Here is an 18762-nt window from a genome sequence, read left to right as displayed (position 1 = left end):
TTCCAAATGATTGTCTATGTACAACTTGGAATGCTCATGTAACCATGAGGTAACCTCATGTATGCATGAGGAGTCACTTGAGTCTCAAAAGTTCACCTATTTTATTGACGTAAATGTTGGTTGTAAGTAACTTAAAGGACTGCTAAGTCTCAGTTTTAACGAAGACAAGTTAACACACAATCCATATTAACTAACATCTTGTAATTATACAAATAAAATAAAGGAACAACTTGATATTCACAGTAATTGATATTACGGTTTTCTGACGCACCATCATAACAAAGTAATTGAAAGAAAATGTATAATTTCTATTGGTTTCTTATAAATTAGGGGCCACAACTACAGGAAATAGTTCGATATCTGTATCGCTTTAACAGAAGACTGCACATGCAGTGCAGTGGCTTCACATTTGCTTATGAAGACAAGATATTACCACTAAAGAGATTAATTGAAAAAGGAAAATTAGTAATAAATAAATTAAATATCAGTTTGATTAAAAAATAAATAGCAGTTAATTTAGAAATAAATACTTTACTATCACAATCCATCGATATAACGTTCATAATTTAAAATTTGATTATGTTGATAATTGAGCCAACCATATCAATCACTCATACGTACGCAGTCTAGTGTTTCTAAGACTCCAATATACATTTCTAACTCGAGGTGATCAGAGTGACTCCAGATAATTCTTCTGGCCAAACAACTGTGAGACCATATTCTTTATGGTCCTATATTCAGCCCTTACTACATCGGGAGACGTGCAATAAATCCTCAAGAACTAAAATATTACCATTTAAAGTAAGATATTCTATTTAAAATAGACATACATTACATGAAAAGCAGTTTGGTATAGGGAATGAACAAGGACAAATTCAACTAATAGCATACGTAAAATTGAATGTAGAATACAAAGATTGCTTAAGAGGAGTTGAGCGGGATTGTGACGATGTATGGAAATTATCAGACTAGAAATTCCACTGTCATGCAGCCCATGACCAAAGTGATCTTGGAAAAAAGAACGGGTACTGATGGTTGAGAAATGCAATATTAGCAGTCAAATGGCACTGCCGTGCAATAGGATAACTGCAATGGTAGCTGCAATGTACTGGGTGTTATTATGTACAACAAACAGCAATAATGAAAGGAAAAGATTATATGTTTATATCTTTCCCCTGCAATAGGAGAAATGCAATATTAGAAGTAAAATGCACTGACATTATTAGAATAACCAATAATATTAATATAATAATACGGTAATATTAGAAAACCAATGCACAATTTTGTTTACATTTCAAAACGTCATAGCAACCAATATTAAGAAGTTGTGATATTTATATAGATTTTTAGAAAATCTATTTAACAAATCTATTTAGAAAAAATAATAACAGTAATGTATTGCCCAACATTCGTCACTATATACTTCGATCTTGTAAATTCGAATGCTTATTCTTATAATTAAATCTTATAAAATTGAATAATTATTTTTATAATTAAATATGCTTTGACATCAGTTGGAATACCAAAGTACTCATTAGAACTGTCCAAAAATGACAGTTACTTTGAAATCGGCAAAAAAGAAACGATTACTTTTCAGTACTTATACGTTAATTACAGAAACCTTCGGCAGATGGACAATGCCATAGACTGGTGAAATGTGCACGCTTTTTTGTGTGAAATGCGCACGACTTGATAGTTCTATTCTCTGTCGCTCGGCGTTTCGTTGGCCAATCTTAATTTTGATAAAAATAAGGCTTGTCAAGTTTTAATAACTATTTTAGGCCAAATTAATCTGTCTATTTATGTATAATCCGATCAGATGGATAAGGTTTAAGATATGGTCTACAAATTTCAAAGACTTGGTAACATATTTAAATAGGTTTATACGTGTGTTGTATCTTAACTGCACTTAAATGACTCCATTTAAAAATGGCTAAATTTGTTGATGAGATTTCGGTACAAAGGTTTGCGACGGTGTTGATGAATAATTTTCGTGAGTTGTGTGCACATATGCATTTATCATAAAGCTACCAAACAATCGCTTCGCTCGTGTTTGGTCGTGGGACTATAGTTTAGTTCAGTCCTATACCATACTATAGTATAGTTCAGTACTATACTATAGTTTAGTTCAGTCCTATACCATACTATAGTCTATTTCAGTACTATGCCATACTATAGTTTAGTTCAGTCCCATACCATACTATAGTTTAGTTCAGTCCTATACCATACTATAGTTTAGTTCAGTACTATACCATACTATAGTTTAGTTCAGTACTATGCCATACTATAGTCTAGTTCAGTCCTATACCATACTATAGTTTAGTACTATGCCATACTATAGTATAGTTCAGTACTATGCCATACTATAGTTTAGTTCAGTACTATGCCATACTATAGTTTAGTTCAGTCCTATACCATACTATAGTTTAATTCAGTCTTATACCGTACCAAAGTATAGTTCAGTACTATACCATACTATAGTTAAGTTCAGTCCTATACCATACCAAAGTATAGTTCAGTACTATGCCATACTATAGTTTAATTCATTCTTATACCATAGTATAGTTTAGTTCAGTCCTATACCATATTATAGTTTAGTTCAGTACTATGCCATACTATAGTATAGTTCAGTCCTATACCATACTATAGTTTAGTTCAGTCCTATGCCATACTATAGTATAGTTCAGTCCTATACCATACTATAGTTTAGTTCAGTACTATGCCATACTATAGTTTAGTTCAGTACTATGCCATACTATAGTTTAGTTCATTCCTATACCATACTATAGTTTAGTTCAGTCCTATACCATACTATAGTTTAGTACTATGCCATACTATAGTATAGTTCAGTACTATACCATACTATAGTTAAGTTCAGTCCTATACCATACCAAAGTATAGTTCAGTACTATGCCATACTATAGTTTAATTCATTCTTATACCATAGTATAGTTTAGTTCAGTCCTATACCATATTATAGCTTAGTTCAGTACTATGCCATACTATAGTATAGTTCAGTCCTATACCATACTATAGTTTAGTTCAGTCCTATGCCATACTATAGTATAGTTCAGTCCTATACCATACTATAGTTTAGTTCAGTACTATGCCATACTATAGTTTAGTTCAGTACTATGCCATACTATAGTTTAGTTCATTCCTATACCATACTATAGTTTAGTTCAGTCCTATACCATACTATAGTTTAGTTCAGTCCTATGCCATACTATAGTATAGTTCAGTACTATACCATACTATAGTTTAGTTCGGTCCTATACCATACTATAGCTTAGTTCAGTACTATGCCATACTATAGTTTAGTTCAGTACTATACCATACTATAGTTTAGTTCAGTCCTATACCATACTATAGTTTAATTCAGTCTTATACCATACCAAAGTATAGTTCAGTACTATACCATACTATATTTAAGTTCAGTCCTATACCATACCAAAGTATAGTTCAGTACTATACCATACTATATTTAAGTTCAGTCCTATACCATACCAAAGTATGGTTCAGTCCTATGCCATACTATAGTATAGTTCAGTCCTATACCATACTATAGTTTAGTTCAGTACTATGCCATACTATAGTATAGTTCAGTACTATGCCATACTATAGTTTAGTTCAGTACTATGCCATACTATAGTTAAGTTCAGTACTATGCCATACTATAGTTTAGTTCAGTACTATGCCATACTATAGTTTAGTTCAGTCCTATACCATACTATAGTTTAGTTCAGTACTATGCCATACTATAGTATAGTTCAGTCCTATGCCATACTATAGTTTAGTTCAGTCCTATACTATAGTACAGTTCAGTACTATACCATACTATAGTTTAGTTCAGTACTATACCATACTACTGTTTAGTTCAGTACTATACCATACTATAGTTTAGTTCAGTACTATGCCATACTATAGTATAGTTCAGTACTATGCCATACTATAGTTTAGTTCGGTCCTATACCATACTATAGTTTAGTTCAGTACTATGCCATACTATAGTTTAGTTCAGTACTATGCCATACTACAGTTTAGTTCAGTACTATGCCATACTATAGTTTAGTTCAGTCCTATACCACACTATAGTATAGTTCAGTACTATGCCATACTATAGTTTAGTTCGGTCCTATACCATACTATAGTTTAGTTCAGTACTATGCCATACTATAGTTTAGTTCAGTCCTATACCACACTATAGTATAGTTCAGTACTATGCCATACTATAGTTTAGTTCAGTACTATGCCATACTATGCCATACTATAGTTTAGTTCAGTACTATGCCATACTATAGTTTAGTTCAGTCCTATACCATACTATGGTTTAGTTCAGTACTATACCATACCATAGTTCAGTACTATACCATACTATAGTTTAGTTCAGTCCTATACCATACCAAAGTATAGTTCAGTACTATACCACACTATAGTATAGTTCAGTACTATACCATACTATAGTTTTGTTCAGTACTATACTATAGTTTAGTTCAGTACTATACCATACTATAGGGAGTACTCCCATGTTTTGTGACGATTCTGACGACCTGACGACAGGGATATTTAAAAAATGACAGACGAGACGACCATTTATCAATGTAGGTGACGAGGTGACGATGATTGTGTAAAGGCGTGGTCACACGAGCACCGAACCGACGTAGGATCGGTTCGGTTCGGAGGCTGGTTCGGTTCGGGGCACATGTCACACGGCCACCGAAGTAACTTCGCTTCTTAGATACCATACGTATAGAGACAAGACACGGTTTCATTAGTAGTTTTTATGTATTTGAGTTAAATATTTCTATTGTAAACAAAAAACTTTGAGGAACAATTATAATTACACAGCAGATTTGTCAGAAGATCGTTCAGCTGCTCAAAATAAATCACTCGATACAAAGATTTTGCTAACCCTTCCCATCAACATAATTATATTTGTTTTATTAACATATGAATGTTTTTCTATGCTGAGTACATAACAAACAAAAACAGTCTTTATCATAGTACTGTGGTTTTACATAAATAAATCAGTCAACGATACTTGATCAGGATGAATATGACACATTACTTATATTCCACACGAAAGAAAATCACAACCATTCCCTTACATTTATGCAAAACTTAAGTGCAACATCTTACATTTATGCAACCCAATCACAAGTCCGGGTGAACCTTGTCGTAAATTGCTTCATGTTGTTTATTTAACGAAATAAAAGTATCGTCCCATTTCTTTTTTAACTTTACTCACACGCAAGTAAGAAGAAATGTGACGCGTACTCGCTAGAATTCTAGAATTTTAACCAGCCAATAAGAGCAAGGGTTCGGCACGAAATTTCGAGCAGTACCGAAATAGTTCGTTTCGGTCAGAAATGTCCTCAGCCGAACTTTTTAGAGCTGAAAACGACGTCGTTTTGCGTCATTTAGTTCGGTTCGGTGCCCGTGTGACCACGGCTTAAGTGGGATTACTAAAGGTACGGCTACATGTAACGAATTTTTCGTTGGTTCTGAGTTCTGGCCGAAATCATAAAAAACACAGAATTGGTTGAAATTCACAGAATTATTTGTGCTGTGCACGCCAACCGAGTTCATCGACGAAACGCTTTTAACAGATCAAACAAATTATTAGCGAGCACGATTCTAGCAGCTTTAGCAATTAGTATAGTCCAAGACATGTATCGAGACACAAAATAAAAGTACGAAAGCATTTCAACATAGAGCACACGATTTAACTGTTTAAGTTGCGCTATTGTTGGTTAGCGAGCACGACTCTAGCAAATTTTAAGATATATGTAGTTCGAGAACATAATGCGACACGCAAGAAAAATATTACAGAAAGTCACCATAGTAAATACGATGCAACCGAGACTTGATTGCGCTAGAGATGTCAACATTTTCTACCGCAAAACTTTTGCTGCTAAAAAGGAATATAACTAACGAATAAACAATTTTTAGCTATAGCGTCCAAACAATAAATACATACAATAACGCAATCTAAGTAGTTGCATCGTGTGTACTATGTTGAATTGCACTTATACTTCTATTGTGTGTCATTATACGTCTCTTGGACTATACTAATTGCAAAAGCTGCTGGAATCATGCTCGCTAGCACGATTCTAGCGGCGCAGAATAATTCTGTGTTTCAATCCTTTCGTGATTTTGATTAGAACCAACGTAAATTTTGTTACGTTTAGTTGTACTAACTCATTATTTGCCCATAAATCATCACGTTCAACCGAAACTTCACTAGTTTTGGTTTGAAGCATCTGGCCCAGCATTTATAGACTGCCAAAGAATTAAAGTAAACAGCAATGAAATGCCATGACATTGACAGCAAATCCGTTTCCAAGTCTGTGACTGACAGTGATTATTAAAGACAATCTCGGTCTATGTTCAGCAGAAAAAATATAGCCCTAAAAACCTAAGACGGCTGTCACTCTTCGCGGAGTAATCAGCAACGCTCCCAAACATCACTAATATGTTTGTGAAGGTCGCTGGTTGAGCCATGCTTTTGGTTAGCAGAAGTTCAAACTGAGCAAGTTTCAGGTTTTTAACGCAATCCAGTGCCACCAGAATAGATATTTGTATTAAAATAACGAATGTGAAGAAAGAGGTTGTTTTGGTTACCAACTTGAAAAAGGTGACAGTGATTTTAAAAGTGACGAGTGATTTTAAAAGTGACGACAGTGATTTTAAAAGTGACTATTCTGATGACAAATTTGTGTGGTAGGACCTCCACTATAGTTTAGTTCAGTCATATAGCATACTATAGTTCAGTTCAGCTGTTACGAGTGCACATATGCAGCTGCAATGGTTCCTAATCACACCACATAGAATTCATAAAATCAAGCTGTGCAAAATCTGACATGATTTCCAACAGCTTGAGTACTTGATCAAGTTCATTAACAATCATGTTGCTTCCGCCAACACTGAAAGCAAACCTTTTCAACTATATTGAGCAGAAATTAAAATATAACCAAACACATTATTTAAAAAAGTATATATTGTGTAGTATTTGCACTAATTGACAGGGAAAGACATTTTCTTAATTTTTATTATTGAATTCCAAGTTTAATCCAATAATACTGAAATAACACAGCTACTGCCAGTTATACTCGAACAGCACAAACATCAAAAACAGCATTTTGGGTGTTTGAATGCGGAAGTTCTCATGGATTGAACATATAGCCGATAGATTTTACAGAGTGTCAGAACCTGCTCCCATCAAATGTGTCACCTTGATAAGCTTTGATGCACTAAACTACACCGTCAAGAAATTTAGATGAATCAGCCAATTAACCAGGTCACAGTGTATAATTAACCAGGTCTCTGTGTAATTAATCAGGTCAGAGAGTGTAATCAATCAGGCCACAAAGTGTAATTAATCAGATCAGAATGTGTAATTAATCAGGTCACAGTGTATAATTAATCAAGTCGGAGAGTGTACTCAATCAGGTCACAAAGTGGGATTAATCAGTTCAGAGTGTGTAATTAATCAGGTCACAGTGTATAATTAATCAGGTCACAAAGTGTAATTAATCAGGTCACAGTGCGCAATCGATGTAATATATGGTGTAGATATTTCGCCTTTAAAGTGAGCTGATCACAGAAGGTAAGAGTGCGTATAGCACAATTTTAGCTATGGTTATTTGAGAGACCACAAACTCAATAAACCTCACGAAAAGACATCACGTCTGCTACGAAACTTAGACATTTGAGCCATTGTAATTTACCCATCGCATACATATTTGATGTATTATCCACATTTTTCTTTTTAAACTACCACCCAAATAATTACTCATGTTTATTAATCACATTTTAGTTTCATTGCGATAGTTGTTTAAATAAAATTACTCCAGGAGTTGTTCTTTCCTAGAAACCAACACTGAGCTATTCTCCATAGTCAGATTCCACAGCATTTAAACAAAGCTATGGAAGGCTGTTACAGAGCCTGAACAGTGAAGGTAAAAAGAGGGTAAATCCTAATTATCTACTTGTTTTCCTGTATATTTCACAACAGTCAGCCACGTTGAGGGTCTGATTAAATTAGAGTGAGCACTAATAATAGACTGTACCGGCCAAGACAAGATTACTGAATAAATATCAAACTCACTTGGGATTGAAACTCTACTGGCAAGATACATAGTCTGTGCTCTTTCGAGAGTTCTAGAGCTTCATTAGGCTGATCTTTTTTATAGAACCTGAGCAAAAAATAGCGAGTAACTAAACTGCTTGTTATAGACTATAGACTATGATGGGCAGGAGTTAACAGGAATACCTCTGTAGACGTAGATAAGTCAAACTTTTGCATAGATAAACAGAACAATACAACAGTTGATGTTTAAAATGTACAGGTCATAATAGTTAAAATACACTAACACTCAGAGAGCGCTTTCTTAATGAATTCATGGAGAAGGTTGGTGAACCGGCCACAAGTATTCTGTATAAATAGAAACATAAAAGTATGAATTATATTAACTGCTAGTACTATTTATGAGTTCAGATAACCTGGTAGTAAGTTCTACTAACCTTATGTAATCAAGTGGATTCTCCTCCTTCTTGCCAAAATTCCTTTTTACAACAGTCCAGATGAAGTCGTAGCCTGTTTTTCTTCTTAGCTCATCGGTCATAGAGTTGAAGTCCTCAGACATATCCCCATCACCTATAAAAATCAGAGAGTATAATAAGAGCAACGCTAACTAAAGTCTGAGATTATCTACTTCATGTAACTAATCAGTGTTGTTGGGTTTGAATAAGCTACAGAACATACCAAAAATTGGTTGGATCAATAAGAACTTTTTCATGGTATTTTGCAATTTTTGTTCTACATTCAATTATCCCTATACTTTCAATTTTTACTGTACTTAGTAGGGTTAAGATGATTTGTACTCAGACTAAGAGATTGTAGGAGGTGCTAGTTATTACTGAGTAGAGGTTAGAATATAAGAGATCAGGATTTGTACTCAGACTAAAATATTGTAGGAGATACAAGTTATCATTGAGTAGAAGTTATAATAGTGTAGGACATACAAGTTGGTACAGCGTAGAGGTTGAAATATCATTAACTGAACCATTTTAAATGGAGCCAAAATATCGCTTGAGCTGATTTCAAAATAAATAGCTGTCCCCTTCAAAAGATATTTCCATCTAGAAGTCATCAAGAGAAAACATGCAGCAGACTGTTATCAAACGCTTCTCTAACATGATATTTGTGCTGTTTTCATTCCATCATATAAATATTAAAAATTTATTTTCAAAACATACAATTTATATATTAGATAAACACTAACTGTAAAACGTTTATATATTGTATTTCATACATAAATATTTAGATTGCTCTTCCTATAACTACAATAAATTATTGGCTTCCTTATTAAGAAGTACTCTATAAATGATGTACAACTATACTAAAGTCTGGTATATTCCCAGCATTTTTAAATATTATATTCTTGCTAATTGAAGTTTCATGCTGCTAAAACACTCCTCAGGTAATAAATAAGAAGTCATGCTTAATGAACATCACTGCGTATGAGACATATGCATGAATAAAAGCATAGATCTTAAGCAGAAATAAAGAGATTATAGATTATATTATGTAACTAAATTAAAATATGTTTTCATGTTTGCATTTAAACACCCATGAGTTCAATGCATATTATTATATATTAAATATACATGTATATATTATTCTTATGTACATATTATTATATATATCAAATATACATGTATATATTATTCTTATGTACATATTATTACTATATATTAAATATACATGTATATATTATTTTTTTCAGGTGGCTATTAAAAGCTTCTGAGATATGTTTAAACCACATAGTTTGGATATGTTGGAGTATGGTGTTGTTTTATAGAGGATTGACCACTCTCTGTTACAACTTATGTCTGCATTTTTTAGTTGCCACGTGTAAGCTGATCTCTTGGTGCGATAGTGATGTTTGTTGTATATGCGCTTGCTGATGTTGGTTGAATCTAATCTTAAATGTATTTTTCGTGAGCTCAATGCTTGGTTGTTGTCCTCCCTTTCACTGTTGCACCTTAAATGACAGATGCAGCTTGACATTTACCATTGGCCAAGTAGTCTCCTGTCCATCTACAGCCGCAATTTTGCACTTGTCGTCTCCTTGTTTCCAGTTTCCTGTTTGCTGTAAGATTCTATAAATGCTGGTATATTTGTTATACAACTGTATCTGATATTTAGGTGCCATAGTTGAACATGTTATGAGATCCCTACTAGTACTGTAAACCTGGATACATTAGAGGAGTGCATCCCTACTAGTCCTATAAACCTGGATACATTAGAGGAGTGCATCCCTACTAGTCCTATAAACCTGGATACATTAGAAGAGTGCATCCCTACTAGTCTTATAAACCTGGATACATTAGAGGAGTGCATCCCTACTAGTCCTATAAACCTGGATACATTAGAGGTGTGCATCCCTACTAGTCCTATAAACCTGGATACATTAGAGGAGTGCATCCCTACTAGTCTTATAAATCTGGATACATTAGAGAAGTGCATCCCTACTAGTCCTATAAACCTGGATACATTAGAGGAGTGCATCCCTACTAGTCCTATAAACCTGGATACATTAGAGGAGTGCATCCCTACTAGTCCTATAAACCTCCTACCAATGTTAGTTGACACTTATTTTTGTAAGGAAGGTTAAACCATGCAATATTTACATGTATTTTACGCTTCATGGTTTTATCGGTTGCCGTTCCTTTAGCTTATCTCAAGTTGTCATTTGAATTCACTGTTTTTAGTGCATTTGAATAATATGGTGCTACTTGCTTGAATGCGTCCTCATTGCATTAGGATTTTGATATTTTTCTATTGATTGATGTTGGGAGGTTTTTGATGATAGAAATTGGATGGTTAAACAGTGTATGTATGTATATGGTTTTCTCATTTGGTTTTCTAAAAAGGTCCAGAGTTGTGTCAGAGAAGTCGGTAATGTTCATTAGATATACTAATCATTATTATATTTATTATTATTATTATTATTATTCATTGCATGAAAATAGGTTTTCATGCAATGAAACTTCAAATAGAAAGTACAAAGTAGGAAATGTACCAAATTTTACATACACTTTATAGCTATATATAAGTCTTTGTGTTTTTCTGTTTGTCATTCATGTGACCAGTTATAGCAATTAAAATCTTAGAACAAAAAACCTGCTTCGCACCAGAATTGAACTCGGAAACACCCATTCTGCAGACAAGCGTGCTAACCAATACACTAAACTGGCCTTGCCAAACAACTGTACAATTGGTCACAGACTTATTACAATTGCCAATCTTTATAATATTGTCGACTGATTAAAAAAGCATGCGTCATGCTTCATCTAGTACGCTTGAACATCATGATTGCGCGAGAGATCATGACACAATCATTTATCTTAATGCTGGCTTAAATTATAATAACGGCTCCTATTACAGTAAAGATTTAGACTAGTCTAAGTTACTCAATCTCATTGGGTAAAGAAACTTAACCAATGGCAACTATATTACCTGCCACTGTTTATAAGCTATGTTAAATCTTCAGCAAATGTGTAGCAGAGGTAAGAAATGTTTTCAACAACAATTTTTTAGCTGTGCCTCGAGCTTTTAAATATTTATGCATTGGCTATTAAAGATTATAAAATAGATTTTCTGTGCAAAAATATTTTTTATTCCCCGTGACCCACCAGACAGACATTTACCTAATAATTCTATAATAGTATGATAGAAAACTTTAAAAAAAATGTTCTACTTGTTAATCTTGCTGATTTACAATCCTATTTGAAATTGCTTGGTAGAGCTCCAAGATAATTACAAAGTTAACAATACCTGTTATTCTCGCTTCCCCTATAAACTTCCAAATCTGTCTTTTCTGAAGCCTTTCCAACAGCACACGCGAATCTTTCAGCTCTGCTGCTTCACTCTCCAGTATCTAACAAAAAAATTACATCTATAAATCTATATATATTAAACTCAAAGTTTGTGTGTGTATACTTCGGTTTTTCCAGCTATAACTATTAAAATCTTGCATACACTAGTTGGCATCATAAGGCGAAAATAGCGTATAGATGTATAGAGTGGTATAACGACCCATTGTAATTATCTAATGCAATCACCTCCCGGTAAAAATGATCAAAATCATTATCATTAAAAAATAGTAACAAAACAATATGTTAACCTTAGTAACTATAGTTACCTACAATAACTTTGGTGCATTTTGTGATTGTGATATGCAAGAAAATGTAGCATTACAATGTACTACGTGGAGAGTTCTTACCTTTGAGACAGACGTGTAACATAAATGCTGAATCTAACTTAAATGAATTTAGTTACGAAACAGGAAGGAAGGAAACACATACTATTATTAGTTACGAAACAGGAAGGAAGGGAACACATACTTGAAGGGAGTTTTAGTAGGTAGTTTAGTAAACTTCAAACTTTTAACTAAAATTTATTACTTATCTGTTTGCGAACCCTTTTTTACCATTACGGATAACGCTGAACTGACATAGCGGCAAACTAACATCAAAATTTTTGTTCTTTCGTCGTAATCAGTACAACAATAACCAAATTTTGATTTTGAGAGAAATTATTGTGGATATCGCGCGTGGGGAAAACAAATCCGCCTGATTCGAAAAAGCATCGTGTTTCATAGAGTTAGGCAAAAATATCTTATAACAGAGACATCGTAGCCTGTTGGTGCATTGTATCAACTAATATGTCATTTAACGTGTGTTATTGAGAAAAAGGTTGACGGTATGTGATTGAAACAATAGAATTCTAAGGACTGTGTAGCTCAGTGGTTAAATGCGTCATTAGAAACTTGCAGTTGCAATCTCCACGAGTTCAAATCCCGCACGCGGTGAGCTTTTCATGCCAAGATTTTAATACCTATAGCTGAACAGGCAGACACTGAGATTTATATATATAGACTAGCTAGATGCCCTAGATGAATGCCCGGCGTTGCATGGGTAGCAAAAAAAGGTTTTTGTACAGAAAATTCACTTTTCTGTGTACTGTGCTATTTATGTTTACTGTGTTTATTTCAGTGTAATTCATACCGTACTTGCTGCACTGCCCACTACAGGTCTTTACTGATTGCAATAGTCTTGTTGGCTATACGAGTTTAAACATTTTTCTTCACTTATGGGTATGCATTTCTCTTCTGGTAAGGCTTCACGGATTTTCCTTTTGCTATGGCTTTACACATGAAGCTAGCTGCAGTGTTTAACATGCCATGTACAACAAGCCATGAACGATTGGTATGTATTTCAAGTAAGTGACAAATTTATTCCACGGTATAGAGGGTTGGGCAGTGTGTTGTATTGGATGAATAGATGTCCGCATAACTGGAGGTTTTGAGGTCAAATCCAGTTTGCAGTGGATTTCTCATTCTAAAAAAAACTGGACTGACAGAAGTACAGGTGGACAAACAATGAGATTTATATATATATAGATATATATATATATAAATATATAGATATATATATATATATAAATATATAGATATATATATATATATATTAATTAAAAGCATATAAAAAGAGAACTCTACACTAATGGAGAGGAGTGCTTCGCACGAAACAAATTTGTAACGCAAATACTAAAAGTTTACTTTTTTCGCAATAATTTTTCAAATATATATATATATATATACATGCAAATATATAGATATAAATCTCAATGTTCGGATGTCTACTTGTCCAATTATAGCTATTTAAATCTTGGAAAGAAAAGTTCGCTACCGCTGGATTTCAACTCACGGAGATTGCCACCACAAGTTTCTAACCACGCACTTAACTACTGAGCTACAAGTTACATTGTTACACCTCTGTCCCGAAGGTAAGAACTCTGCACGTAATACATTGTGATGTTACATTTTCTTGCATATCATACCCACAAAATGCAATAAAGTTATTGTAGGTACTTATAGTTACTAAGGTTAAAGGTTGACTCGCAACAAAATTCACATTACAGTTATTTGGTATCGAAAGATTCACCATGTTTTACTCTGTTGTGTTGTAGGTGCCAAACATGTGGGAATTTTATTACAAGCTCTTAAAAGCTCAAAAACGAAAAGCCGCCGTAGATTGGAATCTGTTTATTTATCTGACGTAGTCATTACAGTTTGGTTGTCTTGTCACGTAGTGTTATCACGTGAATTGAAAGGCCAATGAAAAGCTCAATATAAAACTTATCTTACTAGCCAGTGCGAATAAATTGAAGCAAAATCAGGAGTGAGCAAATGAAACCATCTATCCACAATAACTATGCACTCTGCTGTAAATGAGATGAAAGCAGAGAAGCCATAAAAGTACATACATGTAGGTACTAATTATCACGACTAACACTGTTAACTGTGAAGTACCAACTACCTTCAGTCATCCCAAAACAATCATATTGAATCAGTTACAAAGAATCGCCAACGACCAGAGCTGTGCGACACCGTGTCCGACACCAAACATGCGGATGACAATCAGCTCTGTAATACTACAAATACACAACCATTAGTATCATCCTAGATGTCTACAATAGACCTCTACAAATAATACTTACATTGTTGCGTTGCTCCAGTAAAATACCATGTCTACAGCACAAGATATCACAGCATGAGTAGGGAGTATCAGGACATCAGCTAATCCACTAATCCAGCTAATCCATTGTGTTTTAAATGCTGTTCGTAAATCCGTACCTTAAAAAGGATTCCGTCATGCAGGTGAGTGTAGACTTTCATATCATCCAGACATTCCAGGAGAGTTTTACCAGCAATTGTGAGGCCTTTGTTTGCTTTCACGATAGCCTCAGCCACCTGTAGCTCAACTCCCAAAGCAACACGATGGTGATAGGCTAAAAATCAAGCAAGACAATGTTAAAATGGCGAAGTAAACATTTTTAAAGACTATTTTCTAATATGGTACACAGTTTCTGCAAGCTTTCGTTTAAATTTTAATTCAGATTTTAACAACTAAATAGGTATTCATTACTTTGTTAGCGTAAGTACTGAATTACAACAATTAAAATTAAATTTTTCCATCACAATGTCCAGTTTTATGCGGTTTCTTTATAGTATGGTAACAGATAAAGTTGTATTTAGTTATTTTATATAGGAAATAGTGGCTTGACACACGAGTAAATTGACACAAGAACTCAGTACCATTAGCAAACAGAACACATCAAACTCATATGTCGAGGTATGACTGTACGTGGTTTCTGCACACTTTCGCAGTTCATTTAAAATACAGTCAAACATGGATAACTCGTCCACGGATAGCTCGAACACATGGTTAATTCGAACATTTCCTTTGGTCCGTTCCCACGTAATGATAAATTGCTATAGATAACTCAAACTCAACACTGTTAATTCGAACTGTTTTTTTGCCCAACAGCTACCGAAACGGTTGTTTTCGCTTTAGAAAATCACTTTATTCAAAGCCATAGAGGTAAACTTCATCTTTTCGTAATTCATAAGCGTCGTTATTACCACCATCGGCAAAATATTTTTGTCAACGACTTTTCTAAGTTTGGTGAAATTTGATTTATACTGCGATACGATGAATAACACGGGCTAGCCGGGTCACGCGCGCAAGAATTTTCGCCACGCACATACAAAACAAAAATCGCATGTTGTTTTGCATGTGCGTGGCGAAAATCCTTGAGTGCGTGACTCGGCTAGCCCGTGATGAATAGTTTTCCGACGTTGATTCCGTGTTGAATCAACGTCGGAATGTTGAATATTTAAAACGTCTTAAAAAATGTTGTAATTAAACGTATACGTCGTCTGAGCTACAAAAAGCTATTCATCGTTTGACTTAAACACAGAATACGTGTGCACATTCAATAAGTATCTATTAAAAAACGTAAGTGATATAGAATGTACGTAAAACCTCGTAAAACTTCTAATTGAACTGCCTCGGAGTGTTGCTCTTAACGAATCCCAGGTAAAGTAAGATAATCTTTGCATAAACTTCAAGAAAAAACGGCAAAATTGATCGTGGGTAAAACCCCAAAAAAAAATGTCTTCTCTTTTGAGCATTTCAACAACGATCAAGTTTTGCCAATGTCAATCTGAAAAACGTCCTGGCAATAACATCACCTCAAACAACAAACCAATCTCAAGTGATAGAAAAATCTCTATACTTTTTGATAAAAACGTTTTAAACTTTACATTAGAAGCATTTAATTTGAAACAAGCCATTTGTGCTTTTGATTTATATTATAGTTTGTATATGTACATGTATCTACTAATAAATAAGTAAATATATGGACTTGTGACAGTGCTCTGATAACTTGAATGCTCTGATAATTCGAACACTTTTGCTCGGTCCCTTGAAGTTCGAGTTATCCATGTTTGACTGTAGTTACATTTTTGCTTTGAAGAACTTTGTTGCAAGAGAAGATAACTCCTGAACTCTTAACTACTATGGTTACCCGAACAAGTACAGCTTTTACATACTATAAATCCTGCATTTGAACACCCCCTTTATTTGAATGCCACCTCTATTTGAGCAGTATAAGGGGAGAAGGGTTGAAAAATAGAGCGCCACCCTTTAATTTAACGCCCCTTCTATTTGACCACCACTATTTTATATTTGCAATCCTTACGAAACCGTAATAGCAAGTGATCAGGAAAAGTGTCCACAAATGAGATAATAATGACTCGATTACATAATTAACAGTTAATTCATTCGCCGTTTCTTTTTGTATCAAAGTATCCGTACTTCTCGTATCCGTTTTTAACTCCAAATCTTTAGGTTTTTGCATTTGGATTGTGACACCACAGAAATAATTAGTAACTGTTTTAGGCTAATAGTAGTTTCTTGTGTAACGCGATCTTGATACTTGGACGTATGTGAAAAACGTTTTAGCAATTACGATGCTTTGGACAACTTTTTATAGGCGTGCATCCAGTAAAAAGTTTATCACTATTTTTGCGAAAGGTTGTTCAGACGACATTCATTTAGCCAGTGAAAGAGTATTTATTTTCTCAACATTCTGAGGTGTTTGAAAAATACAACGCAGCCCTTTTATTTGAACGGGTTAAAAGAGAAGTTCTAAAGGGTTAAACAATAGAGTATACATATATAGAGTAAACAATTTCAGCATGAAGGACACATCTTTAGAATAAGTAGCGGCATGCCAGGATTGGCAAGAAAAAATCAATTGATTTAAATGGTTGTCAATTAATGATTTCAATTGTTGAGTCAAATCATGATTTTTTTTCGAAAAAAAATCACTGTTTTTTTATTGTTTCATAATTTTGGAAAAATCAGCGTTATCTGACAAACAACGATGTGCACTTATACTACTTGTGCAGTTATTCACATCGCTATATTTTGCTCAAAGAAAGGATACATAACGACACAAAAAATTCAAATGATCCAAATGATTAAAGTTCGTTTAAATAATGATTTTTGAGAAAAAAATATTTTTGATAATTTCATAATTTGCTAAAACCAATGTTTTTGACAAACAACCTGGTATTGGTGTGTGTGTGTGTGTAACAAGTCTATAAACACACCACTATCATGAATTAGCAAGTGAGATAGAGATAAGTGACTGTATGTGTAGTACAAAACTTTGTATAAAACTGTATAAACTGTATAAAACTTTGAAGTTAGAACCTATGGGTATATTTAGTAAACCTTAAAACAGGATTAATCGTGAGGGGACAACTCTAACTGGTAGTTTTACCTTACTACTCGCTTCAATAAATGACATCAAACTTTGCATTGTAATCAGCTCAAGTGCAAGCATCAAAAGAGTATTTGTCTCTTTTTGTTTCATTCATCCAAAAGTATGAAGACTGCAAAGTACTGAAAAAATATCAAGCTAAAATTTATATTTCACGTGATCAACAGCTTTGATCACATTAAGGAATAACATAAATAAATTTGTGCTAACATAAATATCACACCGAGGAAGAATGTGCTTAAATATTTAATAGTGCCTTGTTATGTTTTTGGTTCTTATTCCTACTTTATATGAAACTGCTATTAGCCCTACTCCACTAACTTACATGTGGTATATATATTATAATTATATATGGCTGTTATTAGCTCTACTCCACTAACTTACATGTAGTATATATATTATAATTATATATGACTGCTATTAGCCCTACTCCACTAACTTACATGTAGTATATATATTATAATTATATATGGCTGTTATTAGCTCTACTCCACTAACTTACATGTAGTATATATATTATAATTATATATGACTGCTATTAGCCCTACTCCACTAACTTACATGTAGTATATATATTATAATTATATATGGCTGTTATTAGCTCTACTCCACTAACTTACATGTAGTATATATATTATAATTATATATGACTGCTATTAGCCCTACTCCACTAACTTACATGTAGTATATATATTATAATTATATATGGCTGTTATTAGCTCTACTCCACTAACTTACATGTAGTATATATATTATAATTATATATGGCTGTTATTAGCTCTACTCCACTAACTTACATGTAGTATATATATTATAATTATATATGACTGCTATTAGCCCTACTCCACTAACTTACATGTAGTATATATATTATAATTATATATGGCTGTTATTAGCTCTACTCCACTAACTTACATGTAGTATATATATTATAATTATATATGACTGCTACTAGCCCTACTCCACTAACTTACATGTAGTATATATATTATAATTATATATGACTGCTACTAGCCCTACTCCACCAACTTACATGTAGTATATATATTATAATT

At 33.7% G+C, this 18762-nt stretch overlaps 1 protein-coding gene across 3 annotated transcripts in view; it reads right to left on the bottom strand.

The window, feature by feature from the left end:
* Positions 1–287: 287 nt before the first annotated feature.
* LOC137406067 (deoxynucleoside triphosphate triphosphohydrolase SAMHD1-like) overlaps positions 288–18762 on the bottom strand; it is a 36035-nt gene continuing 17560 nt past the window's right edge. For 2 of the 3 annotated variants that reach the window (XM_068092587.1, XM_068092589.1), the window contains 6 exons: positions 14709–14863; positions 11846–11948; positions 10080–10157; positions 8527–8659; positions 8111–8198; positions 288–781 (listed from right to left, as the gene is read on the bottom strand). In XM_068092587.1, the coding sequence (XP_067948688.1) occupies positions 671–781; positions 8111–8198; positions 8527–8659; positions 10080–10157; positions 11846–11948; positions 14709–14863 (668 nt within the window). In that variant the 3' untranslated portion in view covers positions 288–670. The remainder of the gene's footprint in view (positions 782–8110; positions 8199–8526; positions 8660–10079; positions 10158–11845; positions 11949–14708; positions 14864–18762) is intronic. The other variant, XM_068092588.1, reaches the window with a different exon arrangement.

Source organism: Watersipora subatra, chromosome 10, assembly GCF_963576615.1.
Source record: "Watersipora subatra chromosome 10, tzWatSuba1.1, whole genome shotgun sequence".
In the NCBI taxonomy this organism is placed as follows: Eukaryota; Metazoa; Bryozoa; class Gymnolaemata; order Cheilostomatida; family Watersiporidae; genus Watersipora; species Watersipora subatra.
Note: the sequence above shows the minus strand (reverse complement) of the source record. Positions and strands in the feature narration are given on the sequence as shown.